General features: G+C 36.4%; 1 protein-coding gene across 4 annotated transcripts in view; it reads left to right on the top strand.

Moving 5' to 3' along the window:
* INTS6 (integrator complex subunit 6) overlaps window positions 1-27,033 on the top strand; it is a 41,768-nt gene that overhangs the window by 2,155 nt on the left and 12,580 nt on the right. For all 4 annotated transcript variants that reach the window (XM_046900156.1, XM_046900157.1, XM_015276105.4 and 1 more), the window contains 4 exons: window positions 17,135-17,224; window positions 22,938-23,121; window positions 24,122-24,247; window positions 24,804-24,958. In XM_046900156.1, the coding sequence (XP_046756112.1) occupies window positions 17,135-17,224; window positions 22,938-23,121; window positions 24,122-24,247; window positions 24,804-24,958 (555 nt within the window). The remainder of the gene's footprint in view (window positions 1-17,134; window positions 17,225-22,937; window positions 23,122-24,121; window positions 24,248-24,803; window positions 24,959-27,033) is intronic.

Raw genomic sequence — 27,033 nt, 5'->3', positions numbered from 1 at the left:
TCTAGGTTAAATATGCACTTTAAGAAGCATACCCAGTTCCTTCTGGCACTGGATCAAACCCTGGATTTGTTTTGCATAAAAGATGTTACCAGTACTGGGCAAAGTATATCCTGTATTTTTCACGTGGGACGTACTAAAGTGAATCTCCCTTTTTCGTTTGTTGTTCTCATGTAATGCTTCATCTACTCTCTTAAGATTAGTTACTGCTCTTGGTATTTAACATGGGAATGTGGCTGTGAAAATAAGTCCCTGTTTTCTCCCTCCCTTTTCCAGTCTGAGTGCAGTTTATGGTAACACGCCATGTTTGTTTGGGAAGATCTCTCTCATGTTGCACTGCATGGCTTTGCCACTAGGTGACTGAGTCTAAACATTTTTAAAATGCCAGTTTGGTGATGAAACTTCAAAAAAAAAAAAAAACAACCCAAAAAAGCTAGTTCCACACATGGCTATTTTTTTTTGTCTATTACCATCTGCTGTCCTCTTCTGTGTGCTAATCTTTCCCATTTTCTGCCATTTTTCTTAGTTACATTAGCAATGTGAAGCTTTGTGGAACATTTACCCTTGTAGGCACGTACATGAAATATGTGCTCTTTACCATTGCTACTGATAATGAAGAAATATATGAAGCCCATATAATTTGCACTGAATGAACCAGCTAGGCTGAAGTACTTAGTCAAGTGGGTAATTGGGTGGTCATGACTATTTTGGCCTGTTAGTAGTTCTCATTATTGCAGGTTGTTGCTCTGCTGATTGTGGAGCAGTAGCTTTGTCTAGTCTGTTTTGGTTGAAGGACTTTCTCTGTGCTTGAACCCACTGTAGTTAGGCATGCTATTTGCTCTGCTCCGTGCATGAAATGGACTGTTGAAGAGGAGTCCAAATGCACAGTCAAGTGACTGAGTAGAACTTTGACTTCTTTTAGCATCTGCAAAAATAGATGGATATATTACAAGTGCCAGATCATCTGCTGCTGAAGCGTCTGGTTCCCATTCTAGCTCTACTAATCAAAGTAGCAGATTTTCATAAATCAAATTAAATTCTGTAGCTCTTAGCTGGTCTGTCGGCACTCATAGGATGAGATGCAAGCCAGTTCATTTGCCTCAAGTTCACATTGGCCTTTGAGCGAAAGGTCACGTTATCCATCAGACTTCTTATTGTTGAAGTCTACTACCTAAATGGCTTAAGATAAATCTGTGTATAAACGTACGTGGTAAGAGAGGATTATGAAGTCAGGATAATAAAAATCACCAAAATTCTCAGTGACATTCAACATATTTTATTCAGCTCAGATTCACGTATTTCTTTGTCAATTAAAAAAATTAAGATCATAGAATGCTTGAGTATTTTACTTAAATATAGTTAAGTGTTTGGAGAGTGGTTATCTTAGAGTGGAGGAACAGATAATTTTAGAGAAACACAACATTTAGTTTATTTTAGGTATGTTGCTATGTAAAGTAATAAGTCCAAACATTAATTGAGCTTTTCTCTGGAAAAATCTCACTTAACATCTTCTCACTAACATGCTTGGTTTTTGGTTGCATGGACAATCTTCTTCCATTCGTTTCACGTGTATGAGTTGTAAAACAAATCCTTATAGATAAAAATGACAAGACACGTTATAAACACAATAGGGTTGTTTGGTTAAGTCATCCAGCAGCATGATGTCCTGTCTCCCTGCTAACTTTGAACTGTTTGTTTAAATGGCAGTGTGACTCACTATGCTTGATTTCTTTTTAAGTAGACCAGAGTTCTCCATCAGCTGACTTCCTGAACAAGAATGATGACTGGTCATTCTGAAATTGAGGAAAATGTCCTTCATATTTTCTTGGAAAATTAATGTTTATGGTTTAATGAATATTTACCATTATTACTTTTTCAGTAAATAAGTACTGACTCAGTTGCTCACGATGATTTGAGTGTACAGCTACATTAGCTGATAATAGTATCTCATGTTCAGATCTTAAAGGAACACTGTCAGCATTGTTAGATAATCAAGAATCTGGAAGATATCTTTAAAGGCTGTTTCTGATATTAATGCTATAGTATGTTTTTATAAGCCTGTTGTCTTACCTAGGGGTTTTTTAGATCAAATTTTGAAGGCTTCTGTCAACAGCACGCACACACAGGTATACAAGGAGGCAGTGTAACAGACAAAAGGAAATTAATTTGATGTTCTTATCAGTCAGCTTACTAGGGATTTTGAAAGTAAATATTCTCAGGTGAGTATTCCTTTAATTTTTACAGCGCTTACAGACTGAACTGTTTTATAATTCTTGAGTCCAGCAATAATTTCTTGCACATACTATGTTTTGTCCTGATGATAATAGCAAAAGAATGAACCTTCAAATAAGGTGTCAGCTTTTTGCTAAAAATAATGATCCTCTTCACCTCCTGCGTTGTTATAGAAAGCTTAGGAAAAATTCACAGGATTTTGATATATTTTGGAAGAAAGCAATTTAAATGTATGCAGTTCAGTAGGCTCACTGTCATATCACACAGAACATAGTACTTCATTAGCCCAGTTTTAGCTAATTGACTTCCTTTGCCATCTTCTCCCCACTTTGGTTTCCCCATTGTTTTGGGTAGTCAAATACTGAACCTATTTCTAGCAGATTTTCCATCCTTTTGAAATATACTTCTAAATCTTACTGCTATGACTTGTTCAGTGATACAAGTTCAGCAGTGTAGTTACAACTTAACTGAGTATTTTTGAATGATACAAACAAATGCAGCTTGTTAGAGGTAATAGAAGGGTTAAATATTAGTGACGTGTTTCTGGAATTATTCTTTCTGTGGAAACAGAGAACATGAATGTGTCTATTAAATAACACAGCAAAATATAAACAAGTGGCTGGATTGAACCAGCTACTTCAGCTGTTTGCAGTTTCTAGTCAAGTTTCTAGGAATGAGCAATAAAGCTAAGGTAGGTAAAATGCATCACTGCTATTTTGAAGCTTGCATGCAAAGGACTGACACAGCACTACTAAAAATGAATCTGAAGGATGTTTGAAATTGCTAAAGCTCTGGTTATCTGAAACCCCTTGTTTCACTTTCTCTATTATTTGCTTAATGAGGGTCTCTTACTGTTTTTTTCCATTATTACATCAAATGAGGCTTGAGAGGATAAAATGCATTTAAGGATTTCCAAAGTCATTGTGTTGGTATATTTTTTTCCTATTTTTCTATTTTTTCCTTTTTTCAGGATGAAATTTCATTTCAATATTGCTAGTAGGAAACTTTTCAATAGCAGAAACTCCTAATGAGCTTTTCATCTCATTAATTTTACTTGCACGTATCTTCAGCAGCGTAATTACTGATATGGACAAACTGGCTTAGAGATGAATTTCACATGTTAAATGTGGTGGTACAAAAGCACATGCTAACGTAGTTGTTTCGTGACAAAAAGGCCAACTTCCAAGTAGATTTGAGACACACGTTTTTCATTCCCACTGATGAGAAAGGTGCATTCCCTATTTAAAAAATGGAAGTACATTTTTGGTGACTTTAACAGTTTGTGCCCAGTTTTAGTGAGAGCTTTTTTTTCCTACATTGTATTTCACATACCCAGGAAAGTATAATTAAGACAGTTTGAGGCTAACATAAATCCAAGTGAAAGGGAATTGTTTATGGGTATTTTGAGAATTTAGAAATACAGTAAGGCTTAGAAACACCCATTTTTGATTTGGAAGTTGAAAGGTGCCCTGCATCCAATGGCTTTTTTAATTAATTTTCTTTTCCCAAAGGTTTTATTCATGCAATGCATGAACATCAAACAATCTAAGCTTAGGTTAGTTGCTACTCTGAATATATGGTTAGGCCCATTAGTAGTTAGGGTAGCACTGGTGCTGATGTGTTCACACAGTAAAGCTTAGAGTTGGTTTTTAGAGACACGTTTGGCCGTAATAGCTTTAATACAACTGTGTACCAAGTACATGTAGATAGCGTGGTTAAGAGATCAATTCTAATTGTGCTTGTAGGTGCACTTAAGTTTTTAAGTCACACACTGTAGACTGTCTCCTTATTTGTTGCACATCTGTGCCCTAAAATACGCTGAGCTTAAAAAAAGGCATGAAACACTCATGTGAAATCTTGTCCCTGGTATTTACATATGTTATGCTTTTGCAGTGGCATGTTCTGTTGAATAGTTCTATTATCTGATTATTTTTTGAGGATTGTTACTGGAATTCCTTGCTTCCAAAAGTCAGAATCCATCAGGCATGCCTTTTGTCTTGGCGTTTTGGGGTCATAAACACTGCGCTGGAATGGCTTGTGTTGAATGTGCATCCAAATTTGGAACCAAAGTTTAGATTAGCATTTCCTGCTTTGTCATGCTTGCATGGTTACACAGCACTTTGCTTTTCATGTTGGTAGAGGCAGAGGTTCCCACTCTTGGTGGAGATCTCCCAGTTCTCTTTCACCTTTCCCAATAAACATAAAGGGGAGAATTTCAGACAAAAGAAAACATAGCAAACTTAAGTATAATAATGGCAGAAATACTTAAAGAAAATAGATGACTATGAATTATCCTATAGAGCAGAAATGGCCTTACCATAGATTTAAATGCCTATTATGTCAAAGATGTATGTGAAGTGCTGGTGAAAATCAGCCTTTCTCACCTCCTATGTGATGAAGTTAAGCACAGCTCCCTAATTTATATTTTTTAGGCTGTAATTTGCAAGTCTGTCATCTAGTCCATGCTTGAAATGATTCTAATTTGTAGGTAGTTATGTTTTATCGTATCTTCTAGTGAGCACTGCAGCATCTTTTTCCACTTGCCAGGGGAAACTGCATTCTTTTCAGCCTTCCCAGACTAACAAAGCTCACTGAGTCTCAGGAGTAATAATCACATCAGACTTAGGTGTTGTTAAAATCACTCATCTAGTTTTAATCCAGTGTGTTTTTAAGGAAGAATTAAAAGTTAAAGCAAGCTTACACAAAATACTGTGCTTTTCCTAGTTAAAATGATCTCATCCATCTCTTTCATTAGCAGGAAGAATTGAGATACTTCATGTTTTGAGTATCAGATATGCTTTGGCCACTTTGATTCTTTAAGTGCTTGATATTTCAATAAATTGGATTTGGAAGGATCAGTGCCATAACGTGTCAGCAGTGACTTTGATTTTTAGGGATCAGGTGGGGGCAGGCTGCCAGCAGTACAGCAGCTGCTGTAGGTGTCTGTGTCAGGCTGCTACTTGGCCTCTGCTGACTTGCTAGTGAGGCCAGTTTGGAGTTCCAGTATTGTATCTCTTGCCTTTTTATCTTGAACCTCGTATCTGCCACAGTTCATGATAGACTCCCTGGCTATACTGTCTTTCTTATTTAGGTGCTTAAAGGTATGTGTCCTCTAGGTGAAGTATTCTTTATATTTGTGCTCCATTGGAGCCAGCTGCCCGGGATGGGAAGCAAATACTCGTAGGTGCAAAGCCAGAGATCGGTCATTTTATAGAGCACAGAGTATTTTTCCCCCAGTGTCTATCACAGTATTCTCTTTAAGTTTTTCTGTTTTCTTACTGAGTAGTTGGACAGCCCATACCTCTGAAGCCTGAAGGGAAGCGCTGTTATTTGTTATGTGTTTGACTTTATTTGACTGAGGTTCAGTTGGAACTAATTGTGTTGCCTGGGAGCCCTGCTTGCAGTTGCTTTTTTTTTTTTTTTTTGCTTTTTGTGTGTATTTGTGCCTGTAACGACACAGTGTGTCTTTTGGTTCACTGAATACTTCCATATCTGCATCTACCAGTTGGAGAACGTATTAATGTTTGCACTTGATGTTGCGATTTTTAGCGTCATACTGTGTGGCCCTTTAATCGAGTTGTTTTCAGCTGTTGTTTGTGCAGCAGATTGGAATTTCATAAAATTTGTGAGCATTAGCATCTGGCTAATACAGGACTCCATCAAGTATGCAGTTTGCATTGTGTGATTATGGTGCTAATTTTCACTGTCCTAAGCATAGCCTAGTCTCATTTGAAGAAAAACTACTGCATCAGATAAGAAATGGTTTGTGTGTATTTATGAAGTATTTTCTATGTATCAATGTGTTGATACTAGTCTAATACCAAGTATTGACAGCAAATAGGATTTCAGGTGCTTGCTTGTATGCTTTACCTTAAAAATTAAGAAGGGATGCCTGTAATCCTGGTACTGTAAAGCTGACCCCTAATGGACTAGATTTTCCAAAAACGTATAGCAATTTTTATCTTAAAATAATGAGAACTCAAGAATGTTATCTAAGCACCTGTTGTTTTTATTCTAGACATAGTGCCTCTGCCTCATTTAATTGATTTGCCCTGGCTAGCATAAATCTGCAGCACGCTGGAGATTTAAGCCTGTGTTTTTCCAGTGGGGAAGTTGGGTTAGTGCCTACAGCTGAATTAAAATAGGTAATATTTAAATTATTGTATATATACAAACATAAAAAATAGAAAGTATTTAATTTTAAGATGGCAGCTTAACTTTAGTCTGGAAACATGAATGAGTATGACAAAGAAACTGAATAGATGAAGCTTCTATTCGAATGAGAGGGCAAGAGGTTTTGTCAAAAGCTGATCCTACTCTAACATGTGGGCCTGGCAGCATTAATGACTAGGTAACTAGAATAGCAGATGAGTATTGGTTATGTCTGGTGTTGTTCCATGGCTTTAAGCTTGGGGATGTCATACAAAACTGATCTAGAAGGAGCAGAGTAGTTCTCTAGTGTGCAGTTCTGACAGTTATTCAGAGACATAAATACTGAAAATCATGGTTAGTATCCAGTTCTTGACTCATCCAGCAAACTTCTGCCTGAATAGTTATATTTGGTGTCTGTCCAGCATCCATTCCCTTTAATTCATGATTTTCTTTTCAATCTGCATGTAACTGCTCCTGCTTGTGGAGAACAGGGTGTTAATCTGATTTCATCCAGTAACAGTGCTTGAGGATAAATGATCGGAATATACTGTGCATTTTGTCAGTGTCTCCTTGAGACAAAAGGCTGCACTGGACAAATCCAGAATATTTGTCACTGGAATCAATTTAAGGTGCTGACATTGTTGCTTTAGTTGAAGATAGCCATTTCTCATATTCTGCGTTCATCTCTCCTTCACCAAATACTCCACCCTGGGACTTAAATTCCCAGAGCACTCACTTCATTGTGTGCATTGTTGTAAGACTGCTGAAGTGGCACCCATCCTAGACGTCTGCTCTGCTCCACTCCTGCACTTCTAGACTCTCACAGTTAGGCCAAGCTAGGAGCAACTTGTGACTGTGACTTCATGTAGTACATTAAACTGAACTAGTGATTGATTCATGTACCTTAATAAGCTGAACTGTGAACTAAAGTGGTTCAGAATCAATTTTTTTAACAGCCAGGTTGTTCCTGCTGTAGTGGTGATAAACTCCAAGAGGGAATCATTGGGAAGTGTTGGGGAAGCAATCATTCACCCTATATTCATGAGTCAATACTCTACCTTCAGTCAGCTTGTCTTTAACCTGAGTTGATAACCTACCAAAAGGTAGAGAGAATTTTATTTATATATATATATATCTTTGGCTTTTCCACTTTGGTTATTTGATGCTTCCCTGCTGGTAGTTGTGAAATTTGCTACTCCAGTACGTGGAGGACAGAGGCCTGTCCTAGCACTGTGAATTCCACTAACTGAGCCAGGCCTAGCTATGTGAAATCATTGCTGTGAAGCAGAAAGACTGCAGTAATTAGGGACTTGATCCAAAGCCCGACAAGGTCAATTATTTTTGGAATAAAAGATTCAGAAATATTTTTAGAAAATATGACCAAAATGATTTTCAAACCCAGATTTTTGGGGGTTGGCTTTAAAGATCAAGTCATATTTGGCATGGACAGTTACATCAGCTGTCTTTTAAAAGTGTATAAAAGCTCAAATATAAGCTGTTCTTTAGCAGCTTGCATTTACTGTATTTAGCCAAATAACTTTGGAAACCAGCAGGATTTGTTGGCTGATATATCCAACTTCAGCATGATTCCAGTAGCAATTCATTTACAAATCTATAATAAGGTGCATCTTTATTTTTAAGTAACAGTTTCCATTACCTTAAAAATAAGGTGCAAGATATACTCAGGGTTGTTTTCCTGCTTGTATGTTTCAATTTCATGCAGAATTAGTTCTTTCATTTGGGGGTTTTTCATGAATCAGTTAGCTTGGCGCTAACGTGTTTAACGTGTTAGTAGCTTTCCTTTTTGTTGTTTGCAGTTTTGTTGCTGTTCCTCACTATTACTTGCTGGAATTGACTGTATATGAAGAACATTATGTAGTTCTTGGGTTTTGTTTTTTATTTTGAGAATATCATGTTAAGTTACCTGTCATAAATTGTGAAAGATTCAAGGACTTAACTGTTTTTCAAACTTATCAAGGACCTAACCTAAATTGGAGTACTTTACAAGTTAATCAAGAAGTTATCACTTACATAATATGTTATTTAGAACTCAATTAAATTTATTCTTAGATAAAAGAAACAGGACAAACTTTTATAATGAAGTGGTGTTTTTGAGGCTGATTTACAAATGTTTGGAAGTATGTGATTTATGAACTAAGAATATCAGTGAATCTTGGGATTCGTGGTCTGCTGTCCTAGTAAATCCTACTGTGTATTCATTATTTTTGTATTATTCAGTACCAAGCCTATAAAAATGTTTCCTTGACAAATCTCCCTTCTGTTTTCATATGTGCACTGCTCACTGTGGAGGCTTTATATTCCAGAATAATCATCTTTTGCATTGAATCTCCTTCTTAGGCTGTTTTCAGTTGCCTTTTCGGTGTTTCTTGCTGTTAATCTTGGCTTTGTTCTTAGGACAAACTTTTTGAGTAGGGTTCCAAAATGACTGAGTGTGCATAGTTAGGTAGTCTTGTATGCATTAGATTCACTAGATTCGGTGCTAGACTTGGGAATGCAGGATCTGCAAAGTTATGAGCATTGTAAAAATGATACTATAATTGCAGAATAACTCAATTGCACATTTTAGGACAGATACGCAATGCAATTATTGCTTATAGAAGTCAGGCTTGCAAGGGCAGGCAAAACAAGCAGAGTTCTTGTACTTAAATATTTATCATATATTAAACATTTGTGGGTTTTTTTTTACAAAGTTTGGTATCTCATTTCTTATGTAATTCGTTAGTTTTGTCCCTGTAATATGTAAGTAATATCTGGTCATATCTCTGAATTTTTCTGTGGGGCTTCCAAGCTGGGCAGAAAAGATATAAGAATATATTTGCAGCTTCAATATTATCTTAAGACATATTCAAGAATACTCTGGTGCAAATTACCTTTTCATTCTATGTATATTTTACTAAATACCTTCAATCTCCTTTTTAAGTGGAACTGCATAACCTGTTTAAGAATGCTCCCTCCATTCCTATGTTCTGCAACTGCTGTGCTAATAAGTGTGATTTCTGGCCTGGCTTAGGAGGAAGTTAGGCGTGTGTTCTCCTTTGCTAATTGTTTTGTTTAACCTGCAACTCTTTTTTTTTTCCAGTCATCTGAAATACAAAAAACTTCAGTTCTACCATAGAATCAATATCCTGCATGCGTGAAGATCATTCAATTTACTGTTAATCTATAGTGTCACTAAGAGATGAAGAAAAAGCTATACAACTACCTCGTAATCCTTTTTAAGCGTTCCAGATAAGAAACTGGTTATTGCATGCCTTGGACATTGGAAGAGTAACTCTTAGCTATTTGTAACATAGTTAGCTAAGGAAGAGTTGTCTAGGAAATGAAAAATGATTTTGCCTGTAATATCTTCCCTGTGGTTTATAGAGAAGGATAGCTGTATGTTGCTGAATTCAGGTTTTGAAATCACATCACAGAGGGAAGCTCTTCTGTAGTATCCATTCTTACTGCAAGATCATTGGCATCAATATACTGACTTTCAGAGTATGAATGAGTACAGGAGAAAACGTGAATGCTTGAACATCATTTTCTTTTCCTTGTGGGAAAAGAAGATGAGTTAATGGAAGCATGAGTTCAGATCTTGATAGGAAACAGTTTCTTAAAGTTGTTTTTAAGGTTTTGTCCAGAAGATAAAATAGTTCTTCCTATGTGTTATCTTCAGAATAAAAGTGGGTGGCGTGAATATAATTGAATACTGTGACTGAAGCTTCCAAACGATGGGCAGTAGAATAAGGGCAATAGACAGCAAAAAAACAGGCAAACAAAGACCACAAACAAATCAGAACTGGACTAATTGTGTTTACTCTTTGGTGTTAGAAACCATGAACTAACAGATTAAAATAGTTTAAGAGACCAGGATCCAATAAGCGACTGCTTATCTCTGCTTATACATTCGTTCAGCCTTTTCCCAGGTATATGCAGTCACAGAGGAAAAGAGTGTTTACTTGTTGCTATGTATTTTGATACAGTATTCGTAGGGAACATGCCTCTGATTTATCTCCTTGTTCCTCGATCACCTCTTGTGAGGAGAGGTTTTAGTAACTTGTGCCCCCTCTGCTGGCTGGCTTTCTAATTGCCGAGTAAGAATACTAGATAACATAGATGAGATACTTAATCTCTAACAGGCTATTTTGGCCAAACATCAATTTATAGGGAAGTCACTGTATGGGAGTAGAAGTACAATAAAAACTAATGTAGTCCTAATGTGTGGGAATCGGGAGTGGTGTTGGAAGTTGGTGTTTTCTTCTTAGTGTGCGTTTGTTATGTGGGCAATCAAAACTCCTTTGGCAAACCTTTTGCTTTCCCACATCCCTCTGTCAGACACGTTGATGCTTTTAGCTACTGTATGTCTGCTACTATTAATTATGTTTCTGATATACTTTTACATCAGGATGTGGAACTCTTTTTTTGGGGGGGTGTATTAAAGAGTCTCTAAAATGACCTTCAAGGATCTGATTATTTTACTTGTATTCTTCCTGAACCCTGTACTTAAGGGTGAGGTGGTCTGCCCAGCTGCCTAGCTTCAGGGCAAGGTAGAGCATAAATCCTCCTGTCTTGGATACTGTAGGAATAAGAAAGATTTTAATGTTTTAACAGAAGATGGATGTCCATACTGCAGATGCTTATGTAGACTATAAACTAGAGTTAGTGGTAAGAATTTATCCTCTTCTTTGTGTCCCTTTCAGAAAAACGCTGAGCACTTTTCTGGTGGTAGTGGAATTCCTGGATTTCATAGTTTCACAAGATTCCAATCTGTTATTGATTCATTGTCTGTCTTTGCCATTAATTGGATACCAATGGAGACTTCATAAGTCTTCAACTACTTATGTCCTATTTACAATTTGGAATTGTTAATTTAGTTTTCATGAAACTTACAGTGCTTTTGGAAGTGTTCTTGAAATCCATGTGTGGTACAAATATGTTATTCTAGTAGTAACAAAGTTGTTGCTCCTATTGCGAAGCTACATTGTCTACTCAGTGATCGACAGTGTCAAGAGTATATCAAAATCTTACAGGTGGCAAAACAGATGGCTTAGCAACTCTTAGTGCATGAAACCTGGCTTGTCAGAGATCTTAATCCTGGGTGTAATACCAGAAAAAGATTCAGTTTAAACCAATGATACTTCTTATCAAATAGTAGGAAAAATTTACTAGTCTACTGAACTAGAAAGCTTATTCTTGAGTATTGTAGTGTGTATGTATATGTGTATGTGTGTAATTCTAGTGTGACTACATTCATTTGGAAAAATCTTAAAGGCAAAGCACTTTCAGTGAACAGTTCTGTTGCCACTTTGGAATTCACTTAAATTTTAATATGATGCCAGAGTGTTCAACTGTGTTTGGGACTTAAGAAACAATTGTGTAATGTGTAAAATAGAATTGAATTTGTAGTCCTGCACGACTATATTGACTGGTTCTGCAGAGATAATAGAATCGTAGAATCATAGAATGGTTTGGGTTGGAAGAGACCTTTGAGGTCATCTAGTTCCACCCCCCCGCTGTAGGCAGGGATGATAGAAGGCAGTGAATGCTGATATAATGTAAGAAGGAAGTTGAACAAGGTGCTGCTGTTCTTGTGTAGCTGTCAGTGCAGAACAGCTGTTAAATACCTGTCTGTTTCTTCTGCCTTGAGCAATGAAAAGTCTCCAGTAAATGCAATGTTCATGTTCTAGACGCTTTATAATTATGCTAAAGCATAATTGATATTGCTAAGATAAAAAAGGGAGGAAAAAAAAAACATAGGATAGTTTATTTTGCTGAAATTTAAGTTCAGCATTTTTGGTATTTAAGTTTTTACCAGTGTAGGAGGTACAGATCTTCCAGTGTTATTGCTAATAATTCTACCGTAATTCTGTCTTTTTTAGATTTCATTTGAAACAATTGTTTTTGCACCATGACTGTTCACAGATGCTCATCGTCATTTATGAGAATTTTGGCCTTTTAAGATCTGGAAGAAAAAAAATACAAGGATTGAACTGCGGAGTGCACACTTGTAGTTCCTGAACAGATTACTGAGTTCTCTTTACTGACAGTTGAGGCTGTTATTTTGGAAAATATAAATCAAAAGGATTTACTGCAAAGATGTGTAATGGATGAGCAATAGAACTTTCGTTCTCCTGTTAAACTCTATCAATTACTAAAATGAGTGCATACTTGCATTCAGGAACTTGATCATGATCAGAAAATCAGTGTGAGAAGAATTTTCCATGAGAACTCCCTTTCTGATGATTACTAATGTGTTCTTTTAAAATTATTCTCTTCAGTTTGCATTTTTTCAGCTTCTAGCCTCTGGAATGTACATGCTTCTTTCTCAGACACTAATCTTGTATTTTTAATAGTCGTTCCTTATTGGTATGTCATTTTTAGTCTCTGACTTGGTATTTCTGTCGTGTTTCTAGTTCAGCTATTTCTTACATTTTTCAACACTTCTGATATTGAAATTAATATTTAAATATATGCATGATGGTAGTCTTAAGCAAATATTCTCTTGCTGCAAGCATAATAATGTAAAATACTGTATATTTGCTCAACTGCAGGTCATGGTGGTTCTAGAATTGATTTAGCTGTACAACTTGGAGAAGAAAAAAATCCATCCGCATATTAATCATACTGAAAGTGGTTGCTAAACTTGTCTATGAAATTGAATCTTTGGTCCTGACAGTCTTAACCAGACAATTGGGCTTGATAATCTCATCCATTTCTGGCTCAATCTAAGGCTCCTTTTAAAAATGACGCACAAGCCAGGGTGAGCTAGCCATGTCTCTTGCTGTGACTTGTGGGAACTGAGAGGTGAAGAGCTTCGTGGTGTTCACAGCTCTTTCTTTGTTTTGCATTATTTGAGCACAGAACTACTTTGTTTGGAGAAGTAGCACCTAATGTAACTGGAGTTGCTTTGTGGTTTGGAACAAGCAGTCTTCAAGAGATCAGCTGTTGAAAAGTATGCATGTTGCATAACAGAAGTTTCTTTTTTAGGGCTTTGGATTTCTTGTTTATCCAATTTGAGCCTAGGAAACCTCCAACATTGCCCTAATGTTTATACTCATTCTTAAATTTTCTTCTAAAACTGCATTTTTTGTCTCTTCAGTGTGTATCTCTTGAAAATGCGGAGCACGCCTCTTGTAGCACTTCACGGTACCTGGTGGTGAAATAGGTCAGCTGCTAAAACCTCAGGTGCTGGTTCCTCAGTATGCTTTTCCACCACTGCTAGAAGCCTTCATAAGGAAGACTGTATTCAGAGAAGTTTGCAGTTGGGTAATTCAACTAATTGAATTAAAAAGGGCTACCGAATGAGCAAATTAGTCTATATGATACAGCTAGCTGGAGACCTTATGGGAGCTAGTTGCTGCTGAATTCTCAGCTAGAAAAATACTTAGTTTTTCCAAGATACTTATCTATAAACAAACCTACTTTTTTATCTTACTAAAATAAGAGTTTTAAACACCTATTTTATGTAACCTGAGCAAATTGAGACTCAAATTACCACAGTTTAAATGTAATACTGAGTTTATAGATTCTGAAATGTTTATACCCTGTCAATGGTTATAATTTATCTGAAAGCAGAACACAGGAACAGAAATACCTTTGCTTCTGCTTTGTTGGAATAGGCCTATATAATGCTAGCTTAGGTAGTGAGCAAGGCTCTTGCTTTTGAAGTTACTGATACTGAAACAATTTCTTTATATTATTTAAGAAATGAGAAACCCTGAGTTCTTGTCTTTGACTTTCTGTTATAGGAATGCTAGATATTTTCAGGAACATGGTATTTCTAAGATGTGGAAATTCAGTGTTTACCTGTAATAATGTATTTCAAATGGAAAGGCAGTCAAAAGTTACCAGTTTGAAATGAAGTTCTGAAATGTTAATTTACAAACTGCTACAGTTTCCTTAAAAAAAAAAAATTGTAAATGTCTTAAGAATTTCATTTTGCTAAACTTAAAACATTTGAGTTTTGTAAGCTTATAAATAAGAGATTGTTCTTAGGAGTGCCTGGCAATACTGGCTCTGTATGCCTTCATGCAGCAAAGTGAGGAGTATGGCTGGAGGAATCGGTGTCTTAAAGAATTAAGGACATAGACTTTTTTGGTCAAAAACAGTAGGCATTTTATCTGATGTTTTTTTTTCCCCACTTGGTATATTCTAATTAAATTTGCGTTCCTCTAGATGAAATGTAGATCTTCATTTCATGTTTCTAAATTGCACGGGGCTGTGAATTTAAGTGCAGCTACGCAAACCCATGTCTTTTAATTCACTGGTGAGCTGTGTAGTCTGACTTGATTTCCTTTCTCATAAGGATAATGTGTAGCTCTTTTGATCAACTCAAGGTTATATGGGTAATTTCACGTGTGAAGAGATTTCAAGGGGAAGCTTTCCCTTAGTGCTTGTATAGGTATGAGGTATTCTGCAACAGTGGAAATAATAGCAATCACATCTAGACTTCATGTGAAAAGAGTTACTTAGCTTTTGGGATTTGGGTTCTCAGTTCAGTTGTTACTCCGGTTATAAATGTGTGTTGCTTTTTTTCTGATTTAAAAAAAAAAGTTGCTTTTGTAAATAATTTGCTATGTTAGTTGCATTCTAGGCAGTATCTTGATCACTGTGTTGTGAAATTATGAAAGATTAAGGCTGAAGTCATTATACATATACTCTTTAGACGGCGTTTCTGGAGGAGCTGTTATTTTTGTTTCTTCCTTACAATTTCATGATTCTAAATTTAAGGCTGAAATTTTGGATGGGTAAGATTGGGAGATCATAATTGGGGTACATAAAAGCACTTAAGATAATGAGGACTCTAATGGATGCTGTTGGAGACTAAATTTTCCATGCTTATATATCAAATTTGTTGTGGTTTTATGATTTTTTGTTACTGCTATTCCACGTCATAACATGTAGTGCCAGAATATTGACCTAGAGCAGTATAACCCATAATGTTCTGAATCTAAAATCTTGTTTTTATTCACTTTTTACGATCTGTTGTTGAGCTAGGATGAAAGTTTTTTTTAATACTCCATATTCATGAGAAATGTGCTTTTCCTTTAGTTAGAATCCCTTTTTCAAATACTATTCCAGTTGCATCATCATCAGCTTCCTGCTGATATTTTGTAGATGTGGTGAAGTTCTAGGAGGAAGTTTTTTCACCCAGGGGGAGGTGATGCTTTGGAACAGGTTGCCCAAGGAGGCTGTGGATGCCCCATCCCTGGAGGCATTCAAGGCCAGGCTGGATGTGGCTCTGGGCAGCCTGGTCTGCTGGTTGGCAGCCCTGCACATAGCAGGGGGGTTGAAACTCGATGATCATTGTGGTCCTTTTCAACCCAGGCCATTCTGTGATTCTAGTTGGCAGAGTAACATTACTGTTCTTCATAGTTAAATGAGGCTAAAAATTCTTCAATTACTTTCAGTTAAAATTAATTGCATTTTAGGAATCCTTAAGTTCATGTAGCTATTTAAATTAGGTTATGAACTAGCTTGTCTATCATAGAAGGAATTGATCTTCACTGTTTAATTTCTGATTTTGCTTAGTGTTTTGTATGTAATGATGGTGTACTATTCTGAAAGAAAATCTTATCTTCACTAAGCTTCAGAAATCAGAGCAAATAGCTTTTTCATTTTCTTGTTGGCCTAAAGTAAATTGTCCATGGTAAAGGTGTTGCTACTTAAAAATGAACACCCCTTACCAAGTGGAGTTCAAATTCAGTGAAGCTATATTTCTGTTCTAAACAATCAGTATGTAAATTATCTTTTATATATATAATGGTTCTAAAAGGTCTTTTTACTGAAAGCTGTTAATTGTGTCCACTATTTCAGAGTTGATTATAATCCTTCATGAGAGAGTTTGTTTACAAATGGAACTAGGCTGTGGGTCTGGCATTATTTTTATTGCTTTCTGAAGAAAAGTGAGGTGTCAAGCTTGGATATAGAGAATAGAGGACCCATTAAAGAAAAGCTTGTGCTGGCCCTTAGGCTATTCTATCTTTAACCCTAGCTAGGATATAATGTACGAACTTCTTGGAGTTGACACGTCTGTGGATTAATTTAGGATCCTCTTATTCAGAAGGGCCTGAAGACTCCTAGCATACTGGCGGTAGAAAAAAGGAAGTACCAATAGCAAACCAAACTTATTTTTGTTACAAATAAATTAGTTGAATGTCTTAGATCACAGAATGTCTTAGCTTGTATGTTTGTATCTTAAATAATTCATTATAGAAGGTTTATTTTTTTTCGAAGTACTTGTGAAGTTTTCTTGCATGCATGATTGAATTCCTTGGGTAGAAAAAAGATGGAGCTAGTACTATTCATTTCAAAATTTACCTTAATATACAGAACACTTGTCAACTCTAGAATCACTATCACAAGGTGCTGTGCAAGTGCTTTAGTTGGTCACACAGTAATTAAATCAAGCATAAAATCAACTCTGCAGCAGGTAGAACAGGGCATATCTGTGATTTGAAGAGAAAGTTGCTCCTCTAAGTAGACAGCTGCAGGGCTGTGTGAATACTGCTGTACGTTTTATTCTTCAAGTCCTCCGTTAATACTTTTTTGCCATATTTCATATGTATTATCTGAGTAGAGATGTGTTGCCTATCTTTCCATGGCCAAACTGCAAAAAGTCTGAGGAATCCCATGGAACCATACGTGAGAATAAACACTTGCTGTTTTGTCAACGACTGCTTAATGACTGAGCTGAGGCTTATGAATTTTTTGCATCATTTTAAATGAAGTTACTTTTTTCTTTTCTTAGGGAAGAAACCCATTTTTTCTGGAGCCAGCAATAATTATAACAGTCACTGATGGGAGTAAATTAACTACAACAAGTGGAATACAGGAAGAGGTAAGATCTGACCTCTGTTTGCAGTGTACTAAACACAGTTGAATACTGCTTTGAGGAGTAACTTATGATCCTACTGTAAGGTGCATTCATTAATAGCTTAAACTTGCATGGTTTTTCCTTTATCTTGAAGTAATTTTATACAATAGTACTGTCAGAATCTAAACAGCTCTTTTTTTCTTATCACATGGCAGAAGCATGTAGTGCAACTTTGGTTTGTTTAGTATACTCAGTTCACTATTTCTTTCAGTGAGTTCATTTAAAATATATTAGTGGAAGAAATTGATATCTTCGAAAAATCAATACGTTTAACTGATCTAAATGTAAGTATGTATAGATCCAACTTAATGTAGTCATTTCCCAAAGAAAATTGTTGCTAGGCAGTATATGAAATACATTGTTCACACTAGGCCCTTAAAGTGATTATAATCTGATGAGTAGTATCCTTATAATCAAAAATAAGAGTGGAAGAAATATATTTCAAGTTAAATCTGTAGTGCAGTTTTAAAAGCACTAAAAGGCTTTAATACACTGGAGTATCTGCTTGGATATCTAGCAGACTCAGGATCAGTAAATGCTGAGACACCAGCCTGTTGTAGCTTAATGACTGCACTGAATTATTTCCTTAAAAAGATGTTAAAAATCAAGAAGGATGGGTTTGTTTAACTGCCTTAGTATCTATTTCATGCAGTAGAAGAACAAAAATCTGAACTCATTTCCCTTTGAAGGACAAGGTTAATTTTCAAATGTCTGTCTTGAAACTTAAGGGGAGTATTCAGACTTCATGTGGTATGCCACATTTGAGTATACAGAGTAGTTTATTGGACATCATTGTTCTTCAGTTTCTTGAACTCCTACTCTGTTAATACTCTATTATATTGCATTCTGATAACACTTACAGAAGTTGCTTGTGTGGAAAGTGGTATTTGAGCAATTTGTAAGGTGTTTGACATAGAAGGAAGACGCTTGAGTGACTTGATAATTCTATATGGACTACTAACACATAGACATAGCCAGTAACTGAAAAGGCATGCCTGGATCCAAGACATCAAGTAGGTTATCTTTATAAAACTTCTATTGTGTTTTTTAACCTTGTAAGTTATAAAGTAGAATAGCAACTTCATGTTAATTGTGATTTGGTGAGCAAGTGGTAACTAAATGGAAGACAAGCATTCTACAGTATGTAGTAGCACCCTTAACAGCAGAATACTGTGCTTTATTTTTGAAAGATAAAGCTGGTCAAATAGTCATGTAAATCATGTAATTAAGGATGAGCAACTTCAATATTGAATGACAAAGCTGTAAAATCTGGTACTGACATCCTGGAGGTGGTACATGAAAGTGATCAGTAGGTAAAGCAAGTGCCCACTAGGTTGAAGCCTAAGTGTGGGGAGCTGTATTACTGTTGTCTGTGTGAAGCCAGTAGGAAAGCTGAAGGTAACTTTTTCTTTCAGATGGACATCTTCATTCTTACCAATGAAATTGGGTTTATTACTGTTGGAAAAGTGTCACTTGCCCTACTATAAGCTGTCAAACTGTTTCAGAGTTGTGGCTGAATTCTTCAGTTGTCCTTTCCCTCTGGAATGTAACACTTTGTCTCAGACTAAAGACAAATGGTGCAGTCTATGCAACTCTCATCAGTACCAACACCAATTAAAGGGATGTAAGAGTCTCAATCCTTCAAAGGCTGACTTCTAATGAGACAGTGCTGAGGTACTGAAAAGTGCCTGCATCAGTTCTGTGTTCAGCATGGCATGTTGAGCAGATTCTTCCTTTGATTCACTTTTACTCAGTTATAACTTAAGGAACTGCGGGACTCATACTGTTTGAATACCATCATTAATTATAAATCTGATGCTATAAATTCTTGGAAGTGACATTTACTTCTGTCATGGTCCCTCAGATTTGGTCTTTGCCTTTTCCTGATATTTCCTTTAGGAGGTGTTCAATTGCTTGAAAGGATTTCTTATTCCTCTTTACATTACAAAATGCTATAATTTAATGGCTAGTCAGTCCAATGTCATACTTCCCAAGTTTTGCAGTTTCTGGGATATCTTGCCATGTCTTCCTTCTACATGTACTCCATTTTAGTATGAAGCATTAAACTCCCATTTGCAAGCATGAAACTGGGTTATTGACCCATTGATGTACCGATGCACGATTATGCAAACAGACAGCATCAGTCATGTTCTTTGTCCTCTGTATGTTGCCATTCTTATGATCTCTTCTGATCTTCCTGCTATAGGAGACTCTTTTGGGAGGGATTGGTAATTTTGGACCCTTCACACCAAACCATTGGCATTGTTACATCAAGCTTTTCCAGGATTTGTCTAAAATCCTGGCTGTAATAACTGACAAGTGGCAAGATCCTCCTTACTTTCAGCAGTAATCAAGAACTGTAAATAATAATATTTTTAAAAGTAGCTTTTCCAACTCAAGTCTGGGTTTCTAATCAAACTGTGCAACAAGTAGGTGATGTATCACTTTCAGTGCCTGTTCCCATCCTTCCTCATCCAAGTTATTTCTCTTAGCAATTGGTGGGTTTTCAGTATTTGGCACCAAGCTCCAGAGCTCTTGAGATCAGAATACTGTGCAACTATTAGCTGAGCATGCACTTGCTTGTAGTTAACATAGTTAGCATTAGAATGGCAAAATCAATCATGTCATTGAGATGGTGTCTCTGTGATCTGAAATTATTTCCTATAGAAGAACATTTTGTGGTTTTCTGTTTTAACTGCAAATGATTGCACAGAAAATAATAGGAAAACAATGCTGTCATTTCCTAAGGATCTGAGGTAGAGATCCCAAAGGACTCTTATCAACTGGGCTTGAATCTTGCTGTTCATCCTACTGTCCTCTAGTGGTGAAATACTGCGTATGCTTGGAATGTTACAGATGTACTTTTCATGGATACAAGAAAAATCTTCAGGAAAAAATAGTTTGTGTATGCTCTTACAAATAGGTCTTGAGATAAAAAAAACAAATCTGTTTCCCAGTACTAAGTTATGAGGTCATGAAGACACTTGTGTGTCATTCAACATAGACAATGTTGAAGACCATTGTTGGTAAACAATTTATTTTTCACTTGTTCGTTCTTTCTCTCAGCGACCAGTAGGAAAGATAAAATAGGCAAAGATGTGAAACGTGTGGGGAAAGAAAATACAAGTCGCAGGTTTCTAGGCCCATCTTATTTTCTGTTAGGTATGCAGTTGCTGTGGTGCTGCAGTAAATACTTGTTAGTTTTGGGTTTTTTTCTTTGTTTTAAAACAGCAGCAACAAAACCTATGAACAGTGCTGAATGTGAGAAAACAGAGTTGTTAACATTTGTAGAGTATAAGGCCTGGTTTGAATCTACGACTTCTCCGGTAACACGAATGTTAAATTTAACTGAAATTAGACTGTAGGGAAGAGAGTGAGGACATATGATTTAATATTGATGCTTTGCGTGTGGTCTTAGATTTTAAAACCATTTCTGGTAGTAATTTGTGCATGTTGCAGTGGTCTGCTGCTGAGACCTGCTTTGTTTTTTGGGTTTGCTCACTATAACCAGCTGAGCTGAATGCAGATTTTTGTAGTTTGAGATGCACTGAACTCAGAATTGCACTGGGGCAGGGTCAGGTGGGAACCTTGTAATGTGTGCTGCCTGGAGAGATACAGTGCTGCTATGAAGGTATGTTTTGCCAAGGAAGTGTGCTGTCCAGAACCACTAAATCTTACTCAACCGTTGGCTGAGATCTGTGTTGGAAAGTTTGTCAGCTCCTAAATAGCAGTCCCAATAGATGACATTGTGGTGCTTACAATTGAATCCTCTTACAGTTGGGATTGGAGGCTATTTATGAAGAACTATTCTTTTAGCTTTAAGTTCCCTTTGTTGAGCAGGTGTTGAGTCCTGTTTGCATAAAAAGGGGAAAGGCATGTGTGAATCAGTAATAAACCACATACATAGCTGAGTGTCCTTTGAACAACTTCCCATAAAACATTTGGGGAAAATAGTGCTCTTCTGACACGCTGTCTGCTTGTAACAGCAAGAACAGATTCAGGAGGAATCATCAGGTGCTCTGAGAAGGCAATGTTCTGATTCCTGCTGACATGCTGAGTGGCTTTGTCCCATTTGTACCTGGCTTTGAGGCTGAATAAACTAATCATTTTTCAAAGATGGAGGCATGTATTTTTCCTAATATGAGGTGCTTTCAAATAGGTAAGAAGAAATAGTTGATGTTTCTACCTTGGTAATTGAGTTCTATGCTTTCAGGTTAAACTTGAAAACAACAAAAAACGTTTTCCAACAACTTCTTTGCAAACTCCTTAACCAATCACTGTGAACTAAAATATATCTTTGGTGGACTTGCATCAAATTTCGAAACTTGATGCTAAAATAGAGATAAAATGTAGGTTTGGAATTTATTGAATGCTGTGTTAGAAGGAAAACATCTGAGTTTTATCCTAGCAGCTGTTCTTGGCTTTCTGCTTTTGGGTTTACCTTTCACATGGTCAGGTAATAGAACTGTTAGTACTGCTTGAGCCATTGTTCTGGGGACTTTTTCCTACCCTCATGGCTACAGTACTTTAATAAAACAAAGGTTTTGCTTGTACTGATGGTGGTAACGTCTGCCAGGGATTTGTATCATTTTTCTGAAACCTGAAATTACTTGTTAGAAGCCTAGTTTATCTGTACAAATTTTCAAGAGTTGATTATTTTTAAAACTTGAAACCTTTTTGTTCCACTAACTTGTGCGTAAGGTTAGCTGTGTGCAAAAAGATGTGTCTTCTAAATGCCTTTTAAAGCATTGATTTCTTGTCTCAGTTAACTAGTTATAAACGTACAGGTATTTGAGATGTTCTGATGGTCTTTGTGGCTGTTGCTTGTTAATAATACTGCTGTCTCATTATAGTGCACTGTGTTTAAAGTTGGGAACTTTTGAATTGCTACTATTTCTTCTGGTACCTAAAGCAAAATGAAATATCCTCATCTATTCTGTGTCCCCGGGTGGTATCTTTAATATTAGAAACTAAAAATCATTTAGTTCTTCCCAGATAAACGCAATACAATGGCACAGCAGACAAATCTTTCTTTACAGATAGCTGTAGCTATTGTTATTATGTGTAAGTAAGAACACACTTTACATTTCAGTATTGATTTCAACCTGTTGTTTACTTAGACCACAGAGAAGGTATGAGTATGATTGAGGAATATGCCCAACTTAGCTAAAATCACTCCTTTCTGATGCTATAACATAACCACTACATTGATTTGCTTGAAGCTGTGTTATTTGGGGCAGGTGGTCATGGTAGCTGGATTGTTTTGAGCAGCTATACCCAAGTTACGTTTCTCCTCTAGTAGGCTTAAATTAAAAACACCTTTTCATTTGGTTGTGCCTTTTAACTTGAGGAATCCACCAGAATACTGAGCTGACAATAGGCTTATTCTGCAGAAAATTAGTTCTTACAGATAAAATTCTAAAGAAGATATTCTGTTGATTCTTAAGTTTAAATTCAGAAGGTGGTGGTTCCCACTCAGTTTGTGGTTCTCAAGTTTGTGCCTCGTGTTGTCCTTAAATTTCTTTGAAGTGCTGATTAAGTTTCACTTTTACAGTAGCAAAAGAGAATCAAAAATAGCTGTGGAAAGGTTATAGGTGTGTTTATAAGTGGTTATAGATTTGCTATCACTATGTAACGTGATTTAAGTAGCTACTCACAGATTTAAATTCCTTTTCAGCTCCACTTACCTCTCAATTCCCCTCTGCCTGGAAGTGAATTGACTAAGGAACCCTTTCGATGGGATCAGAGGTTGTTTGCTTTAGTTCTTCGTTTGCCTGGTGTTTCATCACCAGAATCAGAGCAGATGACAGGGGTACCAGTGGATGACTCTGCAATCACACCGATGTGTGAAGTCACAGGAGGTAGGTACTCTGGCTTCCTTAGACAAATCAGTGATTTTGAAAATGAATTGAGTATGGCTTTGTTAATCAGGTATGTGGGGTGGTATTCGTGAACACTTACTTGCTGAAAACTCAGAACTTGATTATAATAAATCTAATGACTCTGCATTAATGCTTCAGATGTAACTTATCTTGGTAGAATTTGAATCTGTTTCCTTTAGCAGTTTAGTAGAAGAGCTTCATTTTTTCTAATTCATCTCAGTATCATAATTAGAAATTATGCAATTTATAATTAGAATTAGAAATATAGAAAAATAATTAGAATTAAGCAGTTGAGTCTGTAGTATAGTTACGATAAATTTCTGCCATACTTTAATCAAAGCAAGCCAAAAGTGTGGGAAATGTTTAAGATTTTTTCAGAGAATATACAATGCAATGCAGGATTTCTGCAGCATAAAATGCAGAGTAATTCTGCAAAACTGTTGCTTTTATTGCCTTTGTAACTCTTATCTCTTAGAAAGTATATTCAAATTCAGGCATTGGCTTTTTAATTCCTTTGTAAAATGCTTTGATTACACTGCATGCTAAAACGTGATGATTGTTATGATCCATTGCTGGATATTTGGTGGAAAGCAAGCAGAAGGATTTTAAAAACATTCCAAAAGAATCTGAATCAACTACTTCCTGGCTAATGTAGACTTGTGCTAAGTAGTGCTTTGCCTGAAATTTGTAGACAGTTGTGTTGATGTCTGTCACAAGGGGGAGCCCCTTTTCCATGGATTCAACCAAGAATTTGAGTACATGTCATTAAGGGGCTAGAACCCAAACATTTCAGATAAGATGCATGTAGCACTATCACTGCTTTACTAGGCTGCCTTGGTGCTTAGAGTATTCAGTAGATGCTTTAAATCAGTAATCTATGCCTATGTTGTTGAGTGTAACAAAGCAATGGCTTTGAACAATTTAAGTTAAAATAAGAGCAGAACACTGAGCAACTTTAACACTGGCTATTCTGTTCTAGGTCGATCGTACTGTGTATGCTCTCCAAGAATGCTGAATCAGTGTCTTGAATCATTGGTGCAAAAAGTGCAAAGTGGAGTGGTAATAAATTTTGAAAAAGCTGGGCCAGATCCCTCGCCGATTGATGGTACTTGATGTCTTTTATACTTTGATAGCAGATGACAGTGATGATGTCAGTATAGTTTAGTGAAATTAATATAAGAATTGCCAAAACCAAAGGAAAACTCTTGCAATTTAAAATAGCAGATATTACTCTGCTGTCCTTAACTTCTCATTCTAAATGGCTTAACCTAGGTCCGTTTTAGGATCTTCTTGGGAGATCTTTCTGGGATTTTCTAATCCTCCTTTGTTGCAGTACGTTAGCCCAATAGTCTTAATTGTGAGTATCAAATATTGTCTTTAAGCATGGAGATAAGAAGGTTAACAGGAAATAATAATGGGAGGAGAAAGACAATCTAATGGTTATGAAGGGCTCCAGATAATTCTCTCAGCCGTGGTTCTGTAAACGTTCAGTGCTCACTTGTTTTTTCACCATTTCTACTTTTTCGCACAATTGTTTGTTGAAAATATTATTAACTGAAATATAGTCCCTGGGAACATAGTTCTTGAACTCACAGAGGCTGCTAAATGCTCTTTTTGAGTTTTAATTCTATTTTGATTTATAAAGCATTTTTCCCTTGTAGATGGACAGGTGGATATAACTAGGCCCTTTGGACCCCAGCCTTGGCACAGCTGTCACAAACTCATTTATGTCAGACCAAACCCTAAAACTGGGGTTCCTATAGGTCATTGGCCTGTTCCTGAATCTTTTTGGCCAGATCAGAATTCACCAACGCTGGTAAGTACTGAAGTTAGATAAAACAAAAGAGGGAGTATTCCTGAACTTCCTGTATAATTATTAAGTCTTGAGAGATGTGCTTTATTGGACCATTGTAGAAGCTCTATGAAGTAAGGAATGTTGCATGAGAATCCATATTGCTGTTATCTTAGATAATTTGCTCATGAACAAATAACATGGTATTCACTTTGAAGCATTAAGAAAGTGACTGTAGCAGATAAAATCAACCTAGTCTATGAACAGCGTTTGTCAAAACTCTTAAAATACCAAGCCAGAAATAAGATGGCACTTGGTCTGATAATGGACTATTAAATTTTATTACCTAACAGATGGTGTTAATAGGAAGAAGATTGTATAATCTTACCAGTTTTGCATCCTTGAGATAGTTCTGTTAGCATTGTAGCTGGTGAATGCAATTTCGTCTACTGTTTGGTGTAACTATACTTGTAGCTTATCTCAAATAGAGAAACTTGCCTTTTTTAAGTGCTATCTACAGAATTAGTTTTCCTTGTTCTTGTTTTCATAAATAATATATGCCAGTGCCTTTTGTATGGTATAAAAATTAATCTTTAGTATAAAATATTTATTTCTACTTACCTTTGAAAATCATTGAAGTGGAACTCGTGCAATTGTAGAATTCTTCCCTGTCTTTCATGATTTTTTGTTGATTTTTTTGATCCAAAAGTAGCTTGACAAGCTCATTGAGCTTCTTGTGAAAATTAGTTTGCAAAAATTTAGTCTGAAATGCAGGTTGTTGCACAGTGATTCAAGTATGAAATCTTAGTAAAGTTTGTAGATGTAGTATTGCTGGGATCTGTCCCATTCCATGAACAACAAAGCAAGCTAACATAATAAATCTTGTAGTCGTTTAAAAAGCAAAAAGCCATTGCACTGGATATTGAAAAAACTGCTCTGTTGGAAAGCTGCCCTGTGTGTACTTCTTGTAATCACTATTAGTAGTATATCTACTTCCTTTAACTGTGAAAAATATTTACGATTTGTCTGCTACTGTGGATCTTGATTGACATTGCTAAATTAGATCGTGCCAAGTGGAGAACTGTGGTTCCAAATCACTGAAAACTTGAAGCTAAATTGCGAGAAGATGTGAAAAAAATACTTCGCTCACTTGTAGCATGTATACCTCTCTCATAACTGCACAAAACATTGGATTACTGCACATGCAGCTAAATTCCTGTAGATGTCAATTGGAATTCCCAATTGAACCTTCCCTATGCAATGTGAGGGAGCTACATTTGCTCATAGTGTTTCAAGACTTGTTTTTCCTGACTTCTGTGGCTATATAGTGCTAGAACTTAACATCCTGTTTACTTAAGAATTTGTAGTTACATATTTTTTTGCCCCCTGATCCACTGTGGAGTTATCTGAAATAGCCCTACCCCAAAGCTGTTTCATATAACGTAGATGGTACAATCAAGACATTCTTAAATGTATGTGAAAGTCTGCTAAAGATTCTGTTGGTACATCAACATGTAAACGGCTGCTCTCACTGCTCTGAGGTAAAAAAAAAAAAAAGTAGTTTTGCTGTCCAGTCAAAACTTATTGGACTACTCAAGTCTTAGCATTCAACTTCTTTTGCAGCCTTTTTATTCTTAGTATAACTGCTTCATGGCTTGGTCAGAAACTCCGCCACAACTATTTATTGGAGGCATCTTCTTTCAAGAGAATTGCAGTTCCTTCAATTGAGTGGGCCTCCTGTTTTGTGTGCACTTGGACAGTACACCTTCCTCAGAGTGGAGATACTCAAGTCAAGACCAGCTCTGTGGACAGATAACATTTGGCTGGCTCATCCTAAAAGGAAGAGACTAAAGTTTATAAACTTGTAGGAAAGATTTCTTTCAAGGTGAGGTGGTAGGAAGGTCCAAGAAACCCTGTATTTCCATAGCTCATCTTATGTATCTATTAGCTGACTTCTTGTAAAGAGACTAAATGGAAGGAGACTTCCCAGGTGAGATCTTCCTCAGATTCTAGTAGACTTGGAGGAGGTTAAGGGTAAGTATAAAAGCTTTAGTTCCTCTCCTGAAAGTCCTTCAAAGTAAGGCATATGGTTCCAATTT

This window comes from Gallus gallus, chromosome 1 (assembly GCF_016699485.2).
Source record: "Gallus gallus isolate bGalGal1 chromosome 1, bGalGal1.mat.broiler.GRCg7b, whole genome shotgun sequence".
Lineage (NCBI taxonomy): Eukaryota > Metazoa > Chordata > Aves > Galliformes > Phasianidae > Gallus > Gallus gallus.
Note: the sequence above shows the minus strand (reverse complement) of the source record. Positions and strands in the feature narration are given on the sequence as shown.